A 24,623-nucleotide genomic window follows, 5' to 3' on the forward strand; every position below is an offset into this window, starting at 1 on the left:
GACTCCCAGAACGAATTAAATTCGTATCCAGAGGGTCCACTGTAAATAGTTAGATGGATCTTCTGTGGTATAAAAACTGGACTGAAACAAGTTATGCTGATTGGAAAGAAAGTAGTGTCTCCATCCCAAAACCTTTGCAGGTGCAAACAGTATTGAAAGTGTGATCACAGGTAACTGTCCCAATACCATGATGAGCACAAATAATCATGAATGCATGGATAATAAGGACATATGGAGGGCCCCTGAGATTGCATTAGCTTTATTTGCAGCTGCATAACACTGCTGGATTATATTCAAGGTAATCATACCACTGTGAAAAGCATCTCTCTCCCATCCTATACATATGCCTTTGATTTGTTCTCCCTAAATGCAGGGCAGTGTGGAAGTGAAGGAGCATACCTCTCTGCCTTTTTTCCTGTGTTGTCTCTGATGAAAAAGCACTTTCTAGGCAGGGTTATTACAGTAGTAATATCATGGAAATTTTATGAAAAGGGAAACTGCCATTACAGAAGATGACAACTTCAGAATACGGCTCACAGGCTTCTGTTTTCAATTCTGATATACAATATGCTGTTTGGATAACCATTGCATACACAGCAGTCTGTATGGAGAAGCAATCTTACTAAAATATGAAAATAATTACTAATTATTTTCCTATTTCCAGTTAGATTGTTTCTCCCTTGAGACTGATGTACAAGAAATGTCTCATCCCAATACTTTTCTTGCTGGTCAGAATTGATCTTTGAAAAGCATGCAACTCTTATTTTCAGTATATTATTTACTCTCTTGGCAGTAAAACATTTGCTGCTAAAGCAAATTATTTCAGATGGATCCTTCAAATCATTATGTGATTTGAGTGCTATTAAAATCCAGGCCCAGTTAGCAAACTAAATGCACACTGCTAGTCTAGCTTGCATATATTTAATTCCTTGTAATTCCACCTCGCTCTGAAGATATTATTTAAATAATAATAATTGGCAAGTGTAAGGAACTGACCTGTCACCACAATGATGAATAGCTTTAGAGCAGAGGAGGGGACATGGCTCGGGTTGTTACAACATTCGTGCCATGTATTTCAGCTAAGTAAAAGAATCACCCTGATAAAGCAGTAATTCCTTTACACTGTGCCACAATAAAATAAACATAATGGCTTTTAAATGGGGATAATTTTACTGATTATGTTGCTGGTTTATTGGGTTTCTTGGAAAAATCCAAAATTAAACGATAAATGACAAGAACTCGGGCCAAAAAGGATAGTTTCAAAAAGGATAATTTCAAAAAGTCTTCACACAGTTTTATTCAGGATAAATTCCAGTAAGCATCAACATCAGGACAAGGCCCTGTTTCGATTATTCTTCATCAGCTGGAATGTACAAGTTAACATAAATCTTAGAATAGTTCTCCTTGTAATGAAAAATCGTTAAACTCTCTAAACATAAGGTTTTAACAAATAAGAAGGACAGAGACTATATTCAAATAAACATTACAAGGAGAACTATTCTAAGATTTATGTTAACTTGTACATTCCAGCTGATGAAGAATAATCGAAACAGGGCCTTGTCCTGATGTTGATGCTTACTGGAATTTATCCTGAATAAAACTGTGTGAAGACTTTTTGAAATTATCCTTTTTGAAACTATCCTTTTTGGCCCGAGTTCTTGTCATTTATCGTTTAATTTTTGTTTATTGGGTTTGGCTTCAGCTATGTTTTGATTTCATTTCTTATGGCATTTATATCCCACCTTTTGTCCAAGGAGCTCAAGATGACATAGTTCATTCCTCCCTGCATTTTCTCCTCACAACAATGAGGTTAAGGTGAAAGACTGTGTCTGGCCCATCTCCACCCAGTGAATTCCATGGCTGAATGGGAATTGGAACTTTGTTGTCCGAGGGCCGAGTCTGACACTAAACACACTAGACCACACCAGCCCTCAGTGCCATTTGCACTGTTGCTTCTTTTTAATACCCCTGAAGATATGGGGAAATAATATCTGGGACGCAACAATGTCTGAACATCTCACCAGACACAAGAAGGCAACTGAAGGCATAATGAAGAGAGACACCTTCCAAGAAACGTAGACCCCTTTCCTTAACTATGTTAATGACCAAAACCAAGATCTTGTTATACCAACCACTAAGTCTTCTCGGGGGAAAGGTGACGTTAACTGATAGGTTTGAACACTGAATGTGTGAGTTTATGTCTAAAGTCAATGGATAGAACAAACACCATTAGATGTACTGCTGGATAAGTGTTTAATGGTTCTTGCATTATTATTATTATTTTATTTAAAAAACCCCAGTAAATATTTGTTTAAAAATATCATATAGTTATAATTCCGTGAACTTAAATTGGGTTGCTTTAATATTGTGATTTTATGGTCAATAACTGTTATCTTGCCATAGTGTGTAGAAGATGCAATTTCAGCAAGTGTTGCCAACTCCTTTTTTTGCCATAACTATTCAAGACTCTTGAGAGTCCCATGAACTGCAAGAAGATCAAACCTATCCATTCTTAAGGAAATCAGCCCTGAGTGCTCACTGGAAGGACAGATCGTGAAGCTGAGGCTCCAATACTTTGGCCACCTCATGAGAAGAGAAGACTCTCTGGAAAAGACCCTGATGTTGGGAAAGATTGAGGGAACTACAGAGGACGAGATGGTTGGACAGTGTTCTCGAAGCTACGAACATGAGTTTGACGAAACTGCGGGAGGCAGTGCAAGACAGGAGTCGGACACGACTAAACGACTAAACAACAACAATTCAAGGTGTTGAAGCCCTGTGCTCTTTTGCATCCAGCCACCTAGCTGCTTAATATTTCCTGTAAAGCTAGGGTGCTTAATGGAGCACCCTCAGGCATCCTCCTAGGTCCTAGGCACACCTCCAAGGCCATGCTCCCAATTATTTTTAAATGAGTATATTGGCTTTGCGGGGGGAGGGGGTTGTTTGATTGGGAAGTTGCCTGCTTTGGGGAAGATATTGCCAGTATCTGTCAGTGTTTTTGTCTTTTGTGGGGGTGTAGGTGTTTTGCCTGGGTTTTTTTTTTGGGGGGGGGGGTGTTGAGCATTCTTAGGTTTTATTCTGTGAAATATGTATTTACTAGTTTCTTAGGTCTCCAAATGTGCCTCCAAGGTTCGAAAGATTCATGCTGTTAATTGGTATATTTCCACCCTCCACTCCACTCAGAAGCAGGGCCATTTAAGCAATTGTTTTATTTAGCACATTATCAGACAATGTTCAGTGAGTAGAATCTGCATTCCAGCTTCCGGGCTTTGAAAGAGTAACTGTTATAATTTCACCTGCACAGTAATGGGTATCACTACATTATTATTATTTTTTAAAAAAAACATGCCAAAAGCAACAGCTCTAAAGAAGTTTATGGGCCGGCATGCATAATGGAATTAAGAGAGTTCTAAAATGACCAGGAACCAAAAAGCTTTTCATCAAAGCAGGCTCATTCACAATGAAGAGGGTAATGCAGATTACTTCCATAACTTGAACTGCATTCATTTGTTTGATTAATAAGAAGACTATTGATAGTTGTCTTAGCATAGACTATACGGAACTAGCAACTATGATAGACTATGCGGAACTAGCAAGACTGACTAGCAGGATCCGAAACCAGGGAGAGGCAAAGTTCCAAAAAGATTGGAGTAAATTTGTGGACGATATGGAAAAGAACTGTAGAAGTTTAAAGACACTTGCAGGACTGAAATAAATCCTACGAAATGACTTGAAATAAGGAATAAGGAACTGCGAGATAAGAGTTGGAAAGAAAACCAAATGAGGGGAGGGAGGGAAGTCAAAGCTCGTCAGAGCATTGGGAATAATTGGTAAAAAGAAAAATTTGTGTGTGATGTATTTGTTTTTGAATGTATTGTTTTGTTTATTTTTGTTTAATGTGTTTAATGTGTTTATTTGGAAAATTTAATAAATTGCTTTTTTTAAAAAAAGATAGTTGTCTTAGCATTTCATGTACTGATGGCTCTTTTATTTGGCAACAGAACATTTTATTATGCCTAAAGACAAGCAGAGAAGAGGCTGGAGAATCTCAGCCCTGATGAAATTGCTTTTAAAGGATGTTAAGTAACTTCCTTCTCTCAATTTTTACTAAAGAAGAGTGCTTCTTAGCAACACGGAAAAGTGGTTGCTCATCATCAGCTTTGTAAATAACATTCACAAACAAGTTACTAACAGATGAGTTGCCTGTGCATTTCTACATTACGATCTAAAGCTGAATCCTCTTTTGTAAAGGTTAGGTGTATGTGAATATTTGTTGTTTAGTCATGTCTGACTCTTCGTGACTCCATGGACCAGAGCACGCCAGACACTCCTGCCTTCCACTGCCTCCTGCAGTTTGGTCAAACTCGTGTTAGTAGCATACAGTATATGTGAATATAGGAAGCTACATTATATTGTTACAAAATTTGGGTGCCTCCCACTCTCTCTGCTGAGTGGTGGCAAGAGCCTATGGTGCTCCTAGCACTCCCCCAGGGTCTGTGGTCCTTTGGAGAATTAAGACATAGAGGAGACTGTAGTACCTTTAAAAAATATGGTTTGTTCACCTATTTACACCTGCAGTCTGTATGGAGGGAGTCCAGATCCTACAGCATGGTCATTTCAAGAGGGACTTGTCCCTGCAGCAGTGCACCCAGCCTTCAGCCAGCCTGCGCCAAAATGAATCCCAGGCTCTTCTTCTTTCTCATGACAAAACCCCTTGCTGCCAGTCTCCCTTTTCTTGTCACCTCAAACCGGGACAACCTTCCAAACCCCTGTACGTATCTGTTCACACATCAGGGCAGGAGGGAAAGAACAGTGGTCTTGCATTGCCAATGGCCCTCTTTTGTTTCTTAATGGCCCCAGCCTGGCCAGGTCGTTTTGCATAGACTAGCCCAATAATTCCCCTGAAGTTTGTATTTCTCCCTTCACATTATGGTACAAATTATCAAAAATCCACCACTGATTAATTTCTTGGGTTGCTTTTTTTTTGGGGGGGGGGTCCCCCTCCCAAATCTATAACATTACTGAATTAGACTACTGGCCCATCTAGCTCAGTACTGCTGACACGGACTGACAGCAGCTCTCCAGGCAGGGCCGTCTTAAGGTCAACGGGCGCCCTGGTGCAGGGATCCCTCGGGCGCCCCCCCTCTTAAAAAAAGGAAAGTTCTTACCTGGCGTGCCGGGCGGCAGGGGCGGGGGGAGCCTCATGGCGGCCCCTGCACCTCACAGCGGGGCCACGCTGTGCCGGACGCCGCCCACCTGTCCGATGCCGGATTGAGGGGGGAGGGGCGCCGCTTCTCCGTGCGGCCTTCCTCCCTTCTCCCAGCGGGCTAGGGTGCCTGGGCAGGCCGCGCCGGGCCTTTCCCAGCCGTCTCCCGCAACTCCGGCGCTTGCAGGGTCCACAGCCGTTTCCTTCCCGCCAACAGGGCGCTGCGTTTCATTGGTAGAGGTGCTGCCATGTGGCGTCGCCTCTACGAAAGAAACGCAGCAATGGGGTGAGGGATGACCCTAGCGCTGCAGAGCGGAACAGGGTCCTAGTGCCCCTGTTCCGCTCGCTTACCCCCTGCTCTCCCGGCGCAGCTGGTGGAGGGAAAAGGGAGGCCGCCGTGCAGCTCCCCCACTTGCTGGGGCACCCCTCAGCGCCCCCTGATCGCCCAGGCGCCCTGGAGCAACGCACCACTAGAGTCAATGGGTGAGCCGGGCCTGTCTCCAGGATTTCTGAACCGTCCATCCTAGCACTGTCTGGAGATGCTACCAGAGACTGAACCTTGGACCTTATACCTGAAAACCAGATGCTCTCACTGAGCTAAGGCACTTCCCCAAATGTTGGAGGGCATGCTTGATCTCCATGCCAGGGCATGCTTCACTTGCTGCTTTATACTGAGTCAGATCATTAGTCCATCTAGTCGCCTAACAACTCTCAATGCCCTTAAACTCCTGGCTCTAAGTGCATAATGCAGATGGGACCTGGGCTAGAGCCATTTTGCCTGAAGAGCCTCTTCATGAGTGTGTGTATTCTGCTATGCATCTAGACCAAGCATGCCCTGTTGAATGAAATGCTACTCCCACCACATGTGGACTGGTTGCAATTCTTTCAGGAACAAAGCAACCCACTTGACACATACTCTTATCTATGCCACTTACTTGCTGTCTTCTGGCAAGGGGCTTTGCAGAAAGGTCACATTCTTATGAAATATAATTACTGTATAATATTGCACTCTAATCCTAATTACAAATGAATTATTATTTCTAAAGGCACTTGGCATGCAGCACAAAACCAAAATAGAAGACAATCCCTGCTAGCAGGCATGCCTGTTAAAATGTCACAAACATTTGCAGAGAAATGTCACAGTCTGTACCTCTTGCATCTCATGACCTTTTGGCCTCCCTGTAACACCCCCCTCCCAGCTATACAGTCATACCTCAGGTTACATACGCTTCAAGTTGCGTGTTTTCGGGTTGCGCACCGTGCCGAACCTGGAAGTACCGGAACAGGTTACTTGCGGGTTTTGGCGCTTTGCACATGCGCAGAAGCACCAAATCACGACCCATGCATGTGCAGAAGCAGCGCTGTGGGTTGCGAACACTGCGGGTTGCAAACTTGCCTCCCGCACGGATCACGTTCGCAACCCGAGCGTCCACTGTATGTATGTAAAACCTGCTAGGGTCTATGGAAGCCTCTGCCAGGTGGTGCTATGGCACTGCGCCCAGCTCCCCTGTATAGTCTTCCCACTCTTAACAAAATGTACAGTTCTGATCTGGGTTTTGATGGATATTTCTATAGCCTCCCTTTATTCCTGCTGCCACCACAGATTTTATTTATCTTAATATTCCATTCACAGCATAGCCAAATATGAGGCATGTGGTATAACACAGGCATGTCCAACAGGTAGATCGTGATCTATCGGTAGATCACTGGACATCTGTGATAGATCACCGGTAGATCAGTGGCTCCCCCCCCCAAAGAAGCTAAAAAACTTTGGCTCCCCCCCAAAAAAACTCAACACCTTTGTCCTGCACCCCTAAAATGACCTGAACCACCAAAAACAAAGCTTTCCTTCTTAAAAAAAGCTCAATGTTGCTTTCCTCCTTCCTAAAGAAGCTCAACAACTTTTACATGAACCCCCAAAACAGGGCTTTCCTTCCCCCAAAAAGCTCAGCTTTGACCTGAACCCCCCAAAAGGGGGTAGATCACTGCCAGTTTTTAACTGTGAGTAGATCACAGTCTCTTGGAAGTTGGCCACCCCTGGTATAACACAATCATTTGTTAAACATCAATAATTAAAAGGGTTTTATAATTACTTGGTGTAAAGCAAACTTCAGCACCCTGTTGGAAACCTACCTTAAGTGAACAAACAAAAAGATGCGGCGACAAATTTGCGCTTCTTTTAGGTATCTACATTTCTACCTATGTCCCTGTAATGGTCGGTGGCTCTCACTTGCCTGTCCCAGCCAATCTCCTGGCTTGAGCAGCTTGTGGGAAACACACAACTCAGCACTTCTCTTGTGAGCCGTAGTCAAAACAATTTCCCAGTAGTTCGCTACCACCACCCTTTCTCACTTGCACCTGGCCAGAGAGCTCAAAAGGGATAGCTTCTCCGCCTTGTTACAAGGTTGCAAGCCTCTGACTACTCTTAATAAAGCAGGCAGAAATTCAACTGGTTTGGTTTCTTTACTCAAACCCAGGCAAACTCACTTGTGCAGCCTAACACTCAGTATGCGACCAAATGGTCAAGGGACCGGACTAGTTGCCCCACCCTGAACAATACTCAAGGTCCAAACCAAAATATACCTTTTCAAGGCTTTATTAAAAAGTGTAAAACATACAACTTAAAAATTAGCAGTGCACATTTCTTGTGAGGATACAGAGATAGCAAATAATAAACATAAGCATACAAATTGCTCTAACTAAAAGATACATACGGTTACGCAGATATAACTTGTTGCAAAGCTTTCAGAAGGCGCAGCCCGCAGGCCCCCCTTCTCTTCTCACAGCTTCATACTCGCAGAAGCTCTGGCAAAATTGCAAGTGGCAAAATGCAAAGTTCTAATGCTAGAACTCCCAAGTTATGGGGAAAGGGTCAGGTGGGGTTCCGTTTTCCCACCAATGGAAATGCGGCTCCAATTAGCAGTTTACCAATGATTTCAGGTGTAGCCCATTTGTCTTCACCTGTCTTACTTCACACTCTGATCTAATACTAGCAGATAGTAAGACAGTTCTCTCATTCCCTCCCAACTCATCAGGGTCAAGCCGACCCCAGGTGGACAGGATAGAGTGATTAAAGCCCCTCCCATCCGCACCATAAGGAAATAGGGAACACCGGTGTTTCTTCTTCAGCCAAAGGCAATTACCACATTCCTATGCAGGCAGCTAATTGGGGCTAGCAGAGAGGGACTTGGCAAGTTTTGTTAAAGGCCCAGCCTGCTCTTTCTGTCTCTCCCAGCATCCATTGCTCTTGACCAAGGATTCAGAGTTGTTCATACTATAACTCCCATGCCATATCCATGACAGTCCTACACATAGTAAAGTAAAATGTTGTTGTAAATAAGACACTCTGAAGCTAGAAAAATCAATGGGGTGGACAGGAGTGAAGTCTGCTGGTGCAGTCTGATCCGCCCCAGGAGCAGGGCTGCCACCGCAGCCCACCACCCATTGGCCAAATAGGCAGGCAAGCTGTAATCCAATTCCTGGGCTTGAGTGAAGCCAAAAAGAGTTCATCCTAGACTGGGAACCACCACCACCCCAGCATGACCGCTAGATCCATGGGAGGTGTTACCATTCTACAATGGATGCCTGACCTGGCAGTAAGTGTCATTACACAACAGGTGAAACATGTTTTTCAAATTTTTATTCACTTCTTTCTATATGCTTCCATAGCCCCCTTATTTTTATTCAATGCCTCCTGATTGCACCCAAGGCTACTACCGCCCCCCTGAATCATTCCAGCACCCCCGGGGACAGCATGGCCCACTTTGGGAAACACTGGTGTAAAGCGTATGTTTTCAGTTTATCTTGTTACCTTGTTGTGCATACAAAATGGCTAATACAATACTAACCCTATTTTAGATAAAAGAACTTTGCTCCCCATCCACCAGCAACTCTCATGCTATCAACCACCCACTCCCAAACTCAACCTCAGCTCATCCGACTCCAAACTCAGCTGAACTGACCCTCTGCTGTGCTGTCTTGTAATCAGACTTGCTTTTTAAACTCCAATCCAAGCACCATTCACAACCAACATTCCAAACCCACCCTCTCTCGTTCTCTGCCTAACATTTTCCTTCATTCCTCTAATATACTTACCTATGCTGTATATTCCTGCCTATAAGACACTTTTTAACCCAGGAAAATCTTCTCAGAAGTCAGGGGTCGTCTTATATGCCGGGTCGTTTTCTTATACGGCGAGTATTGTTGAGATATCACCATTGGGAGGTCCAGCCGGCAGCCTCCTCTTTTTCTCAGTCCCGGTGATTCCCATGGAACATGACTCAAGGTCTTTGTGACCTGAGCACGCAATCAACAGAGCTCATTCCAGCGTTAGCGTGGTTTGGCAGCAGCAGCAGCAGCAGAAGGAATACTCAGAGAGAAGTCCTTGCATATTTACAAGCGTTTATTACAAAGCATCTAAAGCATCTCGGAAGATAGACCAAACGTGTCTGTCTCCATCCTCAAAGCGAAAGCAAGACTAACTAACAGTATTACAATAGTACAACCCACGGAAATATATATCATGTGATACATTCAACATCCTCTGCCAAGCCTGTTCCTGTTTAAGGTGGAACAGAATCTACTATGAAATCCTAACAAAACTCCCCCATCCTGTGTAACCTTAAACTTCAGTAATCCCAACTGTAGCTTTGGCACATCCATCTTTAGTTGTTCTTTGTTAACAACCTTGGACAACACACTAGCAGGAAAATCAATACCTGGCATGTAGGACACTTGACCTGGTCCCTTCCTGATACACTCTCTTGCATGACGTACCCTCATCTGCAAGAACTTGGACCTTTGCTTGCAACCCTCTGAAGCTAGCAAATCCAAACAGGAAATGTTGTCCTGATACACCTGTACTGGGCAAGTCACCTTGACTTTGACATCCTGAAACAGTTGCATCAACCACTCGCAATCTGTGAGCGAGAATGAGAGAGTGTTGAGCTCCGCTGCATAGGAACTCAGACTCACTATTGTTTGCTCCTTGCACATCCAGCCAACCAGACAGTGGTTGTACAAGTAGCAAACCCCAGAAGAGCTTGTGCCACCTGTGGCATCACTTCTGAAACTTGCATTTGCAAAAATCTCAAGACCTCCAGTCTTCTGACTTGTCAACTTCAGCCTGTAGTGCATAGTGCTTCGAAGATAGCGACCTATGCGCTGCAGAGCTTGCCAATCCTTAACAGTAGGATTGTCAGCATGCCTGCCAAGCAAATCACAGCTTGCAGCAATGTCAGGTCTTGAACATTTTGCAATGAAGCATAGTTTGCCTAGAACACATCTATACAATGTGGTGTCAGAAAATGCTTCTGCGTTATCATCTCTCCAATAACCTGGCACCATAGGTGTGTCTACAGGATTTGTATCACCCAAATCCATCCTGTTCAATACCTCTGTAATTTTCTGGGTCTGGTGCACCAGAAAATTACCTTCTTTGTCTTTCTCAACTTCCAGAGAAAAATAGTTGGAAACCTCACCAAGATCCACCATGGTGTGGTGTTCCTGCAACTTAGCAAGTGTACGCAGGTACAAATCCTTGTGTTTCCAGAAGATAAGCATTTCAGCATCATAACAAAAGCAATACAGTTTGTGCTCTCCCTCTTCCTTGACAAACACACATGAATCAGCAATACTTTGGTGAAAACCTAGAGAAAGCAACATCTCTGTTAGTGTCGTGTCCCAACACCTGGCACTCTTCTTGAGACCAAATAGGGATTTCTTCAACTTGCAGACCATCCCCTGTGGTACGTGCACTCCTGCAGGTGGAAGTAAAAACAGATCCTCCTGCAAAATCCCAGTCAAAACATTTGCATCATTAGCATCCAATACAAAATGTGATACGTGCATTTTCTCTTGTGAAGCAATCTTGAGCAAAATCTTTAAGCTCTCATACTTCACATTTGGTGCAATAGTCTCAATGTTGTTTTCATCTTGAACCTGTGAAAACCCTGTTGCGACCAGTTTGACTGTGTGCCTCACTACCTTGCCATGTTGATCAGTTTCGGCCTTAAAGACCCACCTGCTCTTTACCAGCTTCATTCCTGGGACCATTTTGACCAGCTCCCAGGTCTGATTCCTATCTAAGGAATCAATCTCTGCTTTCATGGCAGCTAGCCATGGTTGAGCATCTTTTGAGGTCATTTCCTGAACCTCCTTGAACCTTGCAGGTTTAAAAACCTTTTCTGAGCTACTAAGAACAGCATCAGCAGTCTTAGCAAACTCAACAGCAAATCTCTCAGGCTGTTTGCCTGTTGTGGCTCCTCCAGATTTGCAAACACTCATTTCCTCTTTCTCTGGAGAAAAATTACCAATGGTGAGCAGTGGTTCTCCCAATTCAGTGTCAGACTTAAATACAGGTCTGAGTGAGGTTTCAACACCTTTGTAGCCTGCTGCATCACCAGCTACAGCAGTACCACTACCTCCCACTGAATTTGAACCATCCTGACCATCATTTGCAGCTTGTGCTGCACCATCCTCACCTGGCAAAATTGCATTCTCACTTGGGTGAATCACATTATTTGCATGAACCAGGAAAATTCCCCCACCTTCCTCCCACTTGGGATTGGTAGCACCACCTAGGTGAACCAGGGAAATTTCCTCCTTTACCACTCCCTTGGGATTGACATCACCATCTGGGTGAACCATGGAAATACCTTTCTTTTGCATCTTCTCTGGATTGGCACTGTGCAACAAGGGTGTTAGTCCCTGCTGCATTGATTTTCCAGAATTCCCAGTTCCCTCACACAAACTACCCTCCCAAGAACTTTTGGGATGTGAGAGATCCTTCTGAATTCGCTTCTCATCCAGGAAAGCATCTAGCTCCTGAGAAGTGAATTCACCTTCACTGGGACCGGAGCATTTCACTCCAATGAGATCGGCATTACCATCATTCCTGATGTACCCCTCTTCACTCTCTGAGGGAGTCAGTTGACCATCTTGGCCATTTGCAACTTCATCCACTGAAAGTGTCATTTGATCAGCTAGATCAATATGAATCACTTCACAGGGTGTGGAAGTCTGTCTGCTAGACAGCTTCCCATCATCAGCAATTACATCATTGCAATCAGCAAAAGAATCACAGGGTTGAACCTTTAAACCCTGAACCCTTCCAGGCTCCTCATTGGACACCTCCTGCAAACTCAGGTGGCCATTGGTGTGACGAAAACCACCTGTAAGAAGAAACTGATCAGTGTTAGCATCACAGGCCTCTTCAGGTATATAAACCACATTTTCATCATCATAATCAAAAGTAAACACATATTGATTATCAACTCTTGGAGCATTCAGAAATTCCTCATCTCCTTTCTTGATGAGACAGCTTCCATTTTCAAAAGAAACTCCATACCCTTCTTCAGACATCTGTGAAATGGAAAGCAAATTATTTTGTGCATCTTGCACATACAAAACATCACATAGTGTCAAGTTAAGTCCTTTTATGTTTCCCCAGCCACTCTGGGCGGCTTCCAACAGAAAAATAAAACACAGCAATCTAATAAACATTAAAAGCCTCCCTGAACAGGGCTGCCTTCAGATGTCTTCTAAAAGTCTGGTAGTTGTTTTCCTCTTTGACATCTGTTGGGAGGGCGTTCCACAGGGCAGGCGCCACCACCGAGAAGGCCCTCTGCCTAGTTCCCTGCAACTTGGCTTCTTACAACGAGGGAACCGCCAGAAGGCCCTCGGTGCTGGACCTCAGTGTCCGGGCAGAATGATGGAGGTGGAGACGCTCCTTCAGGTATACTGGACCGAGGCCATTTAGGGCTTTAAAGGTCAGCACCAACACTTTGAATTGTGCTCGGAAACGTACTGGGAGCCAATGTAGATCTTTCAAGACTGGTGTTATGTGGTCTCGGCGGCCGCTCCCAGTCACCAATCTAGCTGCCGCATTCTGGATTAGTTGTAGTTTCCGGGTCACCTTCAAAGGTGGCCCCACATAGAGCGCATTGCAGTAGTCCAAGCGGGAGATAACTAGAGCATGCACCACTCTGGCTAGACAGTCTGCAGGCAGGTAGGGTCTCAGCCTGTGTATCAGATGGAGCTGATAGACAGCTGCCCTGGACACAGAATTGACCTGCGCCTCCATGGACAGCTGTGAGTCCAAAATGACTCCCAGGCTGCACGCCTGGTCCTTCAGGGGCACAGTTACCCCATTCAGGACCAGGGAGTCCTCCACACCTGCCCGCCTCCTGTCCCCCAAAAAACAGTACTTCTGTCTTGTCAGGATTCAACCTCAATCTGTTAGCCGCCATCCATCCTCCAACCAATCCCTACTGACAAATCAAATAAGAATACAGTGGTACCTCTACTCACGAATTTAATGCGTTCCGAATGCACATTTGTAAGTCGGAAAAAAATGGCAGGTTAAATTCGTAAGTCGAATCCCATAAGAATGCATTGGGAGAAAAAAATGTAAGTTGAAGCAACCCTATCTAAAAATTTGTAAGTAGAAAAAATCCTGTCTAAACTGCATCCAAGATGGCAGACGGAGCTCCATTCGTAAGTAGAAACATTCGTAAGTAGAGTTATTCGTAACCGTCCCATCAATCAATGGTCATTCTTGACACAGCTTTTTTTCTTTTTTAAAAATATCTTATTTGCTGTTTAAGACATAGTGTATTAATATTTTCCCAGTGAATTTGTACTGTTGCTGAGGGTTTTTTAAAGTACAAATGATAACTGTAGATGAACCTGTATGAAACAGGCCTCACTGAACACAAAGCAATTAAAAAATAATAAAAATAATAAAAAATGTTGGGTTTTAACCAACTAAAGCTGTGTACACCACTGTATCTCAAAAGCACAATTGCAACGAACAAACACATACACAAAAGGATTCTGGGCACTGTACTGTAATGCATTGATTGCTGTTGAGGATTCTGTGAGGGACAAACTACATTTCCCAGAATCCTTTGAGGAAGAGGATGTGCTTCGAACGCCTGCGAACGCAGCCTAGATTAGTCCACCCCACCCCCACCCCGATATTAAAGAATTCTTTTGGCGGGTCTACTCCGAGTAGAAGACTCTTGAGAGTCCCTGGACTGCAAGAATATCAAACAGGTCCATTATTAAGGAAATCAGCCCTGAGCGCTCACTGGAAGGACAGATCCTGAAGCTGAGGCTCCAATACTTTAGCCACCTAATGAGAAGAGAAGAATCCCTGGAAATGACCCTGATGTTGGGAAAGATGGAGGGCACTAGAAGAAGGGGACGACAGAGGACGAGATGGTTGGACCGTGTTCTAACATGAGTCTGACCAAACTGCGGGAGGCAGTGGAAGACAGGAGTGCCTGGCGTGCTCTGGTCCATGGGGTCGCGAAGAGTCGGGCACGACTGAACGACTAAACAACAACTCCGAGTAGGACTAAAACCGGTTACCTCCGCTTGTCGCCCCCAGTCCATAGCTGCCAAGTTTTCCCTTTTCTCGCGTGGAAGCCTATTCAGCATAAGGGAAAATCCCTTTTAAAAAGGGATAACTTGGCAGCTATGCCCCAGTCCCTCACAGTCCTATTCACATCTCGAGAAAACGCAGGCTTTTCATTTATCACAGTCTGCATTTCTACCTCTTACCTCTGGGGCTCCGAAGAGGGCGCCCTGGGAGACGGTCTAGGCATTTCCCGAAACCCGGAGAGAAAGTCTAGGCACCTTTCTCGCTCTCCTCCCTTCTGCAAGGGACCCCGGCGAGCCTTTTTTTTCCCGCCGTCACTTGACCGGCGGCCGCTGAGGAGGATGGGAAGGGAAGGCGTCAGCTGACCAGGATGCTCTCTGCGCGCGCAGCTTCTCCTGTTCCTTTCGCCGCTGCCGGAGAGGCAGTGTGGGGAAAGGCTGATACCTTCTCTGACATGGAGCGCTACGACAAGGCCGCCCTGAACGCGCTCTCGCCTCCCGATCCCAGGTTATAAATTAAAGCAAATAACATAAAATGGAGGGGGGGAAGCGGGTGGGAATGGAGGGGGGAAGTGCTGGGTATGCCTACTCAGAGGTAAGCCCCGTCGATGGGGCTTACTCCCAGGTAAGTGAATGTAGGATTGTGGCCTTCGCTTGCTTTGACCGGGGGAGGAGGCGACGTGCTCCCCCCCCCCAGATACTGATGGGGGTGCGTGTGTGTTTGGGAGTTCCCTGCACGTCAAAATGAGGAAACGAAACAGGGACATAGGAAGCTGCCTTAATGCCGAGCCAGGTCACTGGTCTTTGTGGCTCAGTGTGTCATCGATTTATTTGCAATAAAAAGTTAGCGTGGGTGGGTGGGAAGGATTTTCTTTTTAAAAGCAACACCCAAAAGGCCGTTATTTGGGGGGGGGGGGTAGGGGAAGCTCTCTTTGATTGCCTGGCGGAATAGAGATTGGCACAAGAAGGCTCCCGCTGAATCTCTACCGGCAGCAGGGTGTTTCTTCAAATAACTGAAGGCTTGGTTTCTACACTGGCTTCCAACAGCTCTTTGGGGTTTCAGGTGTGGGGCCTCCTCAGCCCTACTTAGAAATGTCAGGGATTCAGAGACCTCCTGTCAAGGGGAGAGGGATGGAGTGGAATGTTCTCTCATAAGAGTTGGGAGGGTCATTTTCTGCAACCCCCTGCAGTGCAGGAATCTTTGCCCAATGTGGGGCTCGAACCCACGGCCCTAACATTAAGAGTCTCATGCCCTACCAACTAAGCTACTGTATTTGACTTACCATGCTAGCTTTTTGATGTAGTCCACAGGCATAAGTGGGGATAGTCACCAGCTTTGATGGATTTAAAGGGTGATTTAGGCAAACCTGGAGGAATCTTCTTTATCAGCAGCTACCTGATGATTGGCTGTATGGAACACCCATTTGGTAGAAAGCCGAGATGATGAATTTAATAAATGAACATCCTGTTGAATTGGAGGCAGTATGCTGCTGAATACCACAGTAGGGGCGGGGGAACAGTAGGATAGGGTATTGTCTTCATTTTGGGCTAGCATGTAGTTTGGTTTTGGCAAGGTGTGTGTTGTACTTCAGTTTGATCATGTAGGCATCTGGAAAGGATGAGGAGCAGAAAGAGGGTTGGATTGAAAATTGTCCTGGTGGGTGTTGGATATAATAAAAAACCAGAAGGGCTTTTTTCAGAGTTATCTTTTAAATATGTTCATTACTGAAATTAAAATGATCAAAACACTGTTATTTAAAGCAAAAACAAATGTTCCTTTGCCATATGTAGTTTATGACAAAACAAAAGTTTTGACCTTGACAACTGATCATGACTGGAATTCATATTACCATTTGTTCATGGTGGCAGTCTATAGCTCTTTAAAAAGTATATCTTATGGATATACTGGGCAAGGTCACCCCGTAAGGTTTGTAGCTGAGTTGATGTTTGAATCCAGATCTTTCCAGCCAAAGTCTGAAGCTCTAACCACACCATTCTGGCTCTTTACTTAGATCTCAAGAAGCAAATGCTGTTCAGACAAGTCAGCCCAGAATACCTCTGTATGTAAGCAGGAGGTGACCAGTATAAGCCAGTTTACATGATCTAAATGCACCTGTTTTTGACATTCAGACTTGGCCAGGTCACTTTATTTTGGTATAAACAACTAACTCAACAAAGCAAGCATTGACCAGTGGAAGCCCACATAAAAATAAACTGTGATTGGTGTACAGCAGGCACGTCCAACAGGTAGATCCTGATATACCAGTAGATCACTGGACATCCGTGCTAGATCACTGGTAGATCACTGAGTCCCCCCCCCAAAGAAGCTCAACAACTTTAAAAAGCTCAATTTTTTGTCCTGCACCCCCAAAAAATAGAGCTTTCCCCCTACCTAAAAAAGCTCAACAACTTTGACCTGAACCCCAAAAAGGGAGTAGATCACTGCCAGTTTTTAACTCTGTAAGTAGATTGCAGTCTCTTGGGAGTTGGCCACCCCTGGTGTACAGTATCAGATTGAATGTAAAATCTAACATAACAAACAAAATGCTGTATTTGCTTATGGAGCCTAAAGTACTACTAAAATGTACTTGCATTTGTGATTCACAGTAGCAGCTAACAAATGCCAATTTCCACTAGGTTGCAGTGTTGCATCATAGACTTTCCAATGCTTCTCCATAAGGTCCCAGAGAGAACTACAATAATATAGAAACAAAAGATCAAAATCTGTTTAAACAATATGCAATCAGAAGAAGAATTTAATGACCCCCCCTTTAGCTGTTCTTATTTTATCAAAAGCCACTTGGAGTCCCTGTTAGGGAAAAAAGGCAGACTATAAGTAAATAAATACAACAACAGCAACAATAGGATCCTACATGTCAAGAGGCCAAAGTAAAGAAATGCATCTTCAGTGTATGATGAAAGGTGCCAGAGTGGGAACAGCATTCCACAGTTTAGGGGCTGCTGCGGAGAAAATCCTCTTCTAGGCTGCCATTCCCCACATTTCACAAGGTGGTGGAAGTACCAAGACAGCTGAGAGGGTATGTAGATAAGGAGACTTTCATATATTTGGGTCCTAAGTCATTTAGGTCTTTAAAGACTAAAGTGATAAATTGGATGCACACAATCCCCAGCCATTCGCCTCATCCAGCAAATTTGGAAGCAAGCCTAGTTACTCCAGTATGCCTGTAAATCTATCATGCTTAAAATAAAGATGCTTAGTGTAAAATGCCACATAGGGTTGTACACAACTACGGTAAGTTTTACTCAGTGTAGAATCACTGAAATTAATGGACCTAAGTTAGTCATGTTCATTCATTTCAGTGGGTTTAACTCTGAGCAGGACCAGCACTGGATACAACCCATACTCATCTGCGCATGCAGGTTGGTTCCTCCATCAAATTGAATGGAGATTCCTGTGTGGAAAAAAGAGGTGCTGGTATGTTTCTGCAAACATGGATCTCTGTGCTGGGTCACCAGCAGCGCAGTTGTGTTAAATTGGTTGTGAGATTCATCCACACGGCAGCATCTGAAATAATACTTGCTTCTGTGAAAACATGCCCTTTAAAATGCAGGTGATCCATGTTTAAATTAAATATTTTCCTTTCTCAATATGTATACAGCTGGTATCTTATCCAGAGAGAGGTGTTTGATCACTTGTTAATCCATTGAGAGGTATTTGATTGCTTGTTAATTCTGGTTGTAATACTTGCCAGGAATGCAACTTTGTGATCTTGTTTGTAGACATTGAGAATTTTAAAATTCCTATCAATACAGTCATTAAATTGAACAATATGGCATACACATCACATGCCATATGCAATGGCGCATTTTCATAGTGTCTGTCAAAAACAATAGCCTTAATTGTTTCCCGTAGACAGTATTAATTACCAGTAGTAGACTTGTTCAGCAGTTCTAAGCAATGTGTGTAATTCCACAAGTAAATCCATCATTTATTAGTTGATTTCAGAACAAATAAAAGTAGGCTACAATCCTAACCCCTGTCTAGCAGCGGCAGGGCTTCACAGAGCAGCCCTGCTACTCATGTTGGTCAGGACAGCAGAAACAGGAAAATGTCCCTTCACTACAGCAGCAGCAGGGCTGGTACAGCAAAGAAGCCTGGATTGGGCCCATTACCATCATGTGAGGGCGGTGGAGCCAGCTAAGGATCCAGCGGATCTGGTGCTGCCTAGTCTGTTTCTGGGTGGGACTAATACAAATAGAGACCCAACTCTAAAGCAAAAACATCTTCATTACTGCTGCAGCAGGATCCCCTGTCCACCCAAGGTGTGTTGGGGTCAAGAGATGCCTCATGGCACAGTACCAAGACATTGTATTACAGTATTACCTTCTTCTTAACATTCTGAAGCAAATAACTTTACATAGTGATTACTGCAGTATGAGCCTGCTTAGTTACTCATTTTCACTTATCAGTTGTTACACTCCTAACATGCCTTTTCAGCAAACACTGTTTTGCCTCATTCCTGTCTTAACTGTCTTTGCACCTTATCCATCTACAAACGGCAGGTTAAATAAACACTGGACATTCCATATGTCGGGCTTGCCCTGCTCAAATTTCTCACACTGATTTGTTTCTTGCAGAAATGAAAGTTCTTTAGCTTCGACCCTAAGAACGCTCCTGTTCTTCACAACTTTAATGATTATGTTACCTATTGGGCTATATTTCTCATCAAAGGTATACGTATTTGAAGGTAATTTTCTTTATTACTACCTGCTGCTTTTTGTTATCTTTGCTTTTTATCTTAAAAGTAAATCAATTATTTGGATGATTTTTTAAAATTACATATTGGTATGTGGTAAGCAGCATTTCTTTGGGTTTTGTATTCTTAGGATTTGAATAATAGTAACGAGCACTGAATATTTTGTTGAAGCATTTTTCAAGATGTTAAAGTATCAAAACACTGAAGAAGGAGGCTTTTCTGTGTCATTCTAATTTGATTGTGCAATGTAGAAATCAAATTCTTCATAAAACTTGTTTTGAAAACAATTTATGGCAGTGTCTCCCATAAAATTGTCTGCGACTTGTCTATGGATTTGTGGCTGAAGTTGGAAGACAGGACATCCATTGTATTAAATATTCATATTGATTTTTCATTGTGTTTTTATTGCTTCTTTCATTTCTTATATTGTACTTTTATTGTATTACAATGTTAACAAAATATAAGAAATAAAAGAAACAATAAAAATGCAATTAAAAGCATCTAGCACAGTGCATTACAATTGGGACTGTAGGCTGAAAAATCCCTAAGTGGCTTCTTGTAGCTCACTCGAACCTGAGACTCTTAATCTTGGGATTGTGTGTTCGAGCTCCAAAGATTCCTTCGTTGCATTGCAGGGGATTGGACTAGATGACCCTCAGGGTCCCTTCCAACTCTGATTCTATGATCCTCAACAATATTCCAGTGCTCCACAGGGGAAAAAGTTGGAAAGCCACTTTTTTGGTAGTGTCTAGATATATATTTTGTGTTGGAGATAGAGCAGTGCTTCTCGTAGAAACCAGAAGTTATCTCTTATCCTTTCAGTTAGAAAATTGAGACAAGCAGAGCTCCTCCTAAATTACTCTCCAATTTATTGGATGAAAGGGCAGTTGTCATTACATAGCTGAACAGAAGCAGCTTACAAATTTTCTCCGTTCTCTGAGTCATCCTCTGGTGTAGACTCTGGAAATGGAAAAACATACTCACGAAAATGTACCCAGAAATGTAACATTTGTTTTCTTGGAATATATGTGGTCTCTCCTTTTTATGTATATTTTCCAAACAGCACTGCAAAATCTGTTCTCTACATTTCTTTCTTTATATTATTTATATCCCACACCTTCAGTGCAAATACTCCCAATGTGTATTCAAAACAATTTAACTGCAAGCAAAAACATTTCAACAAAACATGCATAACTTCACCCAAGGAGATTCCCTCTCTGCCTGGCTGGCGTAGTGCCATTGGCAGACTGTTGTTCCTTGGTACACGAATTATCGGGGGCTGCTTTTTCCCACGGCTGGTACCCACTGCTAAGGTGCCCTGCCACTTATCAGCAGCCCACAGGCACATGGCCTGTGATCTTGCTGGTATCAAAAACTTGTGTTCATTTTTAAAAATTTATTGTAACCCATCTTCAATGTTTGGAGCATAAACACTGAAAATAAGGGCGTGGCTGATATATTTCGGTATGTTTTGGTAGGGCTGCTAAGTTGTACCCTCTCTCTCTCTCTTCCCAGTAATAATAATTTTAAAATGTGCATAACTTAACTTCAGAGCTTCTGTTCACTGCTATTAATGGGCAGGAAAAGGTATTAAATATAACTGAGGTGGTGTGTGGCAGTCTTCACCAACCTGGTGCCCTCCAGATAGTTTGTATTACAACTTGCATCAGCCAATAGGAGTTGTAGTCTAGAAGACTTGGGGGCACTAAGTTGGTGAAGGCTAGCATGGAGTAAAGGTCCATTTTGTTTGCATATGTTGATCATGGAAGAATGTCAATATACATGACTTACCTCTGTGTGTGTTGCTTTCTTCATAAGTGAAACTTATCATACCTGAAAACATTCTTGCAGCACAGTCCTATGCATGTCTACTCAGAATTAAGTTTTATTTAGTTCAGCAAGACTTACTCTCTTGTAAATGAGGGTAGGATTCAAGACTCAAGCACTGATAATCTTCTCTAGGTTGCAGCTGTTGTTGGAACCATAGAAAACCCTCAAATTGAGATATTTATGACACTGGAAGGTTTTATAGAAGCCAAGGGCCTTTAAAGGAAGACATAGTTTTACTTTAGCCACTTCTGCCCTAATCATACAATCTTTTTATCATATAAATAATTTGGTCACTAGAAAATATGAAGGCCTTGGCTGATTTTTTTACTGGTTTTCTGTAAGTTTTAATGCTTCTTCTCTCTCCCACCCCCTTTGTTCTTTTAGGTACCTTTGGAATGTCAAGCAGAGACAGCTATTTTTATGCCGCAATAGTTGCTGTGGTAGCTGTTCACGTCGTGCTCGCTCTTTTTGTCTATGTGGCATGGAATGAAGGCTCACGGCAATGGCGGGAAGGGAAGCAGGACTAAAAGTTGCCGTTGCAGCGTGGCAGGCAAGGAGGGGACGTTTCCAGGTGGAGCAAAGCCCCAGAGTGTAAAGTCTAATAGTCGGTGTTTGAAATGGGACAAGATGGGATTGCATCATTCCCCCATTCCAGTAGCGTTTTTAGTTTTTAAATTACAGCTCAGACTTCATGAGCCTCAAGACCTGGCAGAGTCGGGAAGACTAGAAGGGAGTCTCAACAGGAGTACCCTGGAATCTATTTTCACAATCTGTCTGCAGAGAGCATCTGGGAAACATTTGCTTGCTTAGTAACCTGCCTAGAATTGCTTTGAAATGAACATCTAGGTAATTCGTAAAGTTGAACATGAAGAATTTCAGAGCTTCGCCAACAGAGTCTGGATCAAAAATGGTTTAAGTTCTTTGAAATAGATTTTATTCCTGTGTATTGGGGGGCGGACGGGTCAACTTTAGGAGCCTTGACTGACAGTATGCTGGCTACACTTCATGGTTAACACAGGTGCTTGAAAAAGTGGCTCCATATACTTTATGATGGAGAAGGGAGGATGCATTGAGTCCTGTCTAGGAGCTTGTAACTTCAGTCCACCTGTTAGCACATTTTTGCATGGTGGCTTCTAATGTAGGATACCTTTCCCCACAAAGTACAGAGCAAGCATCCCCAAACTTCGGCCCTCCAGATGTTTTAGACTACAATTCCCATCATCCCTGACTACCGTTCCTTTTAGCTAGGGATCATGGGAGTTGTAGGCCAAAACATCTGGAGGGCTGCAGTTTGAGGATGCCTGGTATAGAGTCTACCCTAATCTTGACTCTTAATTCAGTTACCCCCTTCCAATACATGCTTTTCCTCAACAATGGAATGCTTTGCCTAATTTCGAAGAACTGAGGTAATAGCATTAGGTAGTCCTAAGAATGTTTGTGCATTGTTTGTTGAGACCCAGAAATGTATCCATTTGTTCTACTTGGAGTAGGGCCATTGAATTTAATGGACATGATTAGCTTAGACCTGTTAATTTCCGTGGGTCTGCTCTGACTAAAACTTGAGTGGATACCACCCCCACGGTTTGCTTTAATAAATGTACCTGATTTGTGTTGCCCTCTCATAACTGCTACTATTAACTATCTTTAACATTTCATACTGTCACCTTTTCCATAATATTGCCAGATGGTCATTGATGGCCATTGCTCTTCTTCCTCAACCTGTGTCTTTGTCGATAAATGAGTTTCTTAGTATAGCTACGAATGTATGTGTAATCATGGACAAATGCCAAATCTTTTGAACAAATTGCCACTTTTATTGATTAGACTGGTGGCAGAACTGCTCCAAAATCGCTTCTTGATTTCACTGGAACCTGCTACACAGGATTCAGCACACCAAGCACAGCTGAAATGCACCAATGTGCAGCTGGGAATTGTACCTGTTTCAGTAGCTAATGTGAAGTGCTGCTTAAGGACAAATTTTTCCTTAAGGTGAAATTAACTTCCACAACTTTCCTGAATCTTGAATATTTTATCATTACCCTTCCAAGGTTTTATATACTCTGTTTTTAAATCCTAACCTAAGAGATAAATCCTGGGATTGAAAATGTTTACAAATGAGAACCTCCTACTTGTGTTACTATAAAGCTCTGGGAATATTTTAAAATGTAAGGATGTAGAATAGTGACTGTGTCTTAAGGGAGTCTATAAATAAGATGTATGCTTTTTAAAGGAGGAGGAATCTAATGTTGGGCAACATGCTGCTGGTTCATCTGAATTGCAAATTTATTTTGTAGTGTATTGTGTTGAAATTTCTCTTTCCTTCCCTTATCTATGGAATTGGTGTATGGTGAACCTTTTTAATAAAATGAAAGTGTATAGCATAAATTAATTGTGGATTCAAAAGTAAATGCAAAAAAATGAAATTACTGCTGTTGAATCATCCCTTGCTAACCAGCATGTTTGCAAAGTAATATCTTACCTTCAGTTCTGTAGTTTTCCTGATTACTTTCTATACATTGGCTCTTATGACACACAGGATGAGGATCCTTGCTGCATGCCTGCATTAAGCTCTGTCCAACAGAATAGGCTTCCTTCAAGTGAGAAAACTTCATTCAGCATAGCCATGTTGTCAAGTTCCTAACATGTACTCAGCATGCTGTCTGGGACAATGAATGCTTTTCTCGTACAGTGAGCCTTACGTGGTTTTTTCGTTTTTCAGTAATTGGCTCCTGTATTGCTTTCCGTAGACAAATATTTCTGCTTGCTGCTTGTCATTCCGTCCTTTTCCAACACACTCTTAATAATGTGGAATAGATAATATGGCATTATATGTGTTTGCTTATACGCTGGTTTCTTCTGATCTGCTTTATTAAATGTGTGTATGTGTTTGGGATGATGGAATGACAAGCAGCAAGGAAGTACACTTAGATGTTCTTGAAGGTATCCTTATATTGGAAACTGAAACTTTGAATCATATAAAAACAGTTACTGTATTCTATATTATTTCATTCTTCAGAAGTCACAGGGAAGACCTTTTATTTAACACTGGAAGCTGCTTTGTTTCTACTTTTACTAGTAGCGTATTCTTGCAGATGAAGGAGCAGGAAGGGGATTTGCCTAAACTTTTAGCCGGCTTCCAGATGAGCTTGGAAGAACTGCAACCCTTTGCTTTATAAATGTGCCTATTGCTGCCCACAGTATGTTATGATAATCTAACAGTGGCTGGTGCTGACAGCATTGGGCACTTACTGGGGTCCAGACACAGTTCTTAAAGTACTGTACCTATTTCTGGGATACAATTACAAAACTCTTGAAACCAGAAGTGGTCCTTGGGTAGACAATGTGCTGTGTTCTTCCTCTGCTTAAGCCCACTCCAGTAATAAGCTTGAATGATGACTCCTCTTGTTCTTTTTTTTGAAATAGGAAGTTTTACGACACATACTTTATCTGCTAGCTAGCAAAGGATGTAATGCATCTTTTAACAC

At 43.0% G+C, this 24,623-nt stretch overlaps 2 protein-coding genes across 3 annotated transcripts in view; one reads left to right on the forward strand and one right to left on the reverse strand.

The window, feature by feature from the left end:
- LOC132591449 (uncharacterized) overlaps positions 1-14,905 on the reverse strand; it is a 62,569-nt gene extending 47,664 nt beyond the window's left edge. The window contains exon 1 of one of the 2 annotated variants that reach the window (XM_088664461.1): positions 14,774-14,905. The gene's annotated coding sequence lies outside the window, so the exon portion shown is untranslated. Of the gene's footprint in view, positions 1-9,301; positions 13,065-14,773 lie in introns of those variants that run through there. The other variant, XM_088664459.1, reaches the window with a different exon arrangement.
- Positions 14,895-23,523, forward strand: LOC118084196 (vacuolar ATPase assembly integral membrane protein VMA21). Its single transcript, XM_035113582.3, has 3 exons — positions 14,895-15,098; positions 19,190-19,299; positions 21,523-23,523. The coding sequence occupies exons 1-3, from the start codon at positions 14,962-14,964 to the stop codon at positions 21,663-21,665; spliced, it is 390 nt and encodes a 129-aa protein (XP_034969473.1). The 5' UTR covers positions 14,895-14,961; the 3' UTR covers positions 21,666-23,523.
- Positions 23,524-24,623: the final 1,100 nt, after the last annotated feature.

The sequence above is a fragment of the Zootoca vivipara genome, chromosome Z2 (genome assembly GCF_965207765.1).
Source record: "Zootoca vivipara chromosome Z2, rZooViv2.hap1.1, whole genome shotgun sequence".
Classification (NCBI taxonomy): domain Eukaryota; kingdom Metazoa; phylum Chordata; class Lepidosauria; order Squamata; family Lacertidae; genus Zootoca; species Zootoca vivipara.

Coding starts and splice junctions, on each gene's coding strand:
- LOC118084196 (XM_035113582.3), top strand. CDS start 14,962: ATGCTCTCTGCGCGCGCAGCTTCTCCTGTTCCTTTCGCCGCTGCCGGA. Junction 15,099..19,189: donor CTCTCGCCTCCCGATCCCAG/GTTATAAATTAA, acceptor TGTTTCTTGCAG/AAATGAAAGTTCTTTAGCTT. Junction 19,300..21,522: donor AAAGGTATACGTATTTGAAG/GTAATTTTCTTT, acceptor TTGTTCTTTTAG/GTACCTTTGGAATGTCAAGC.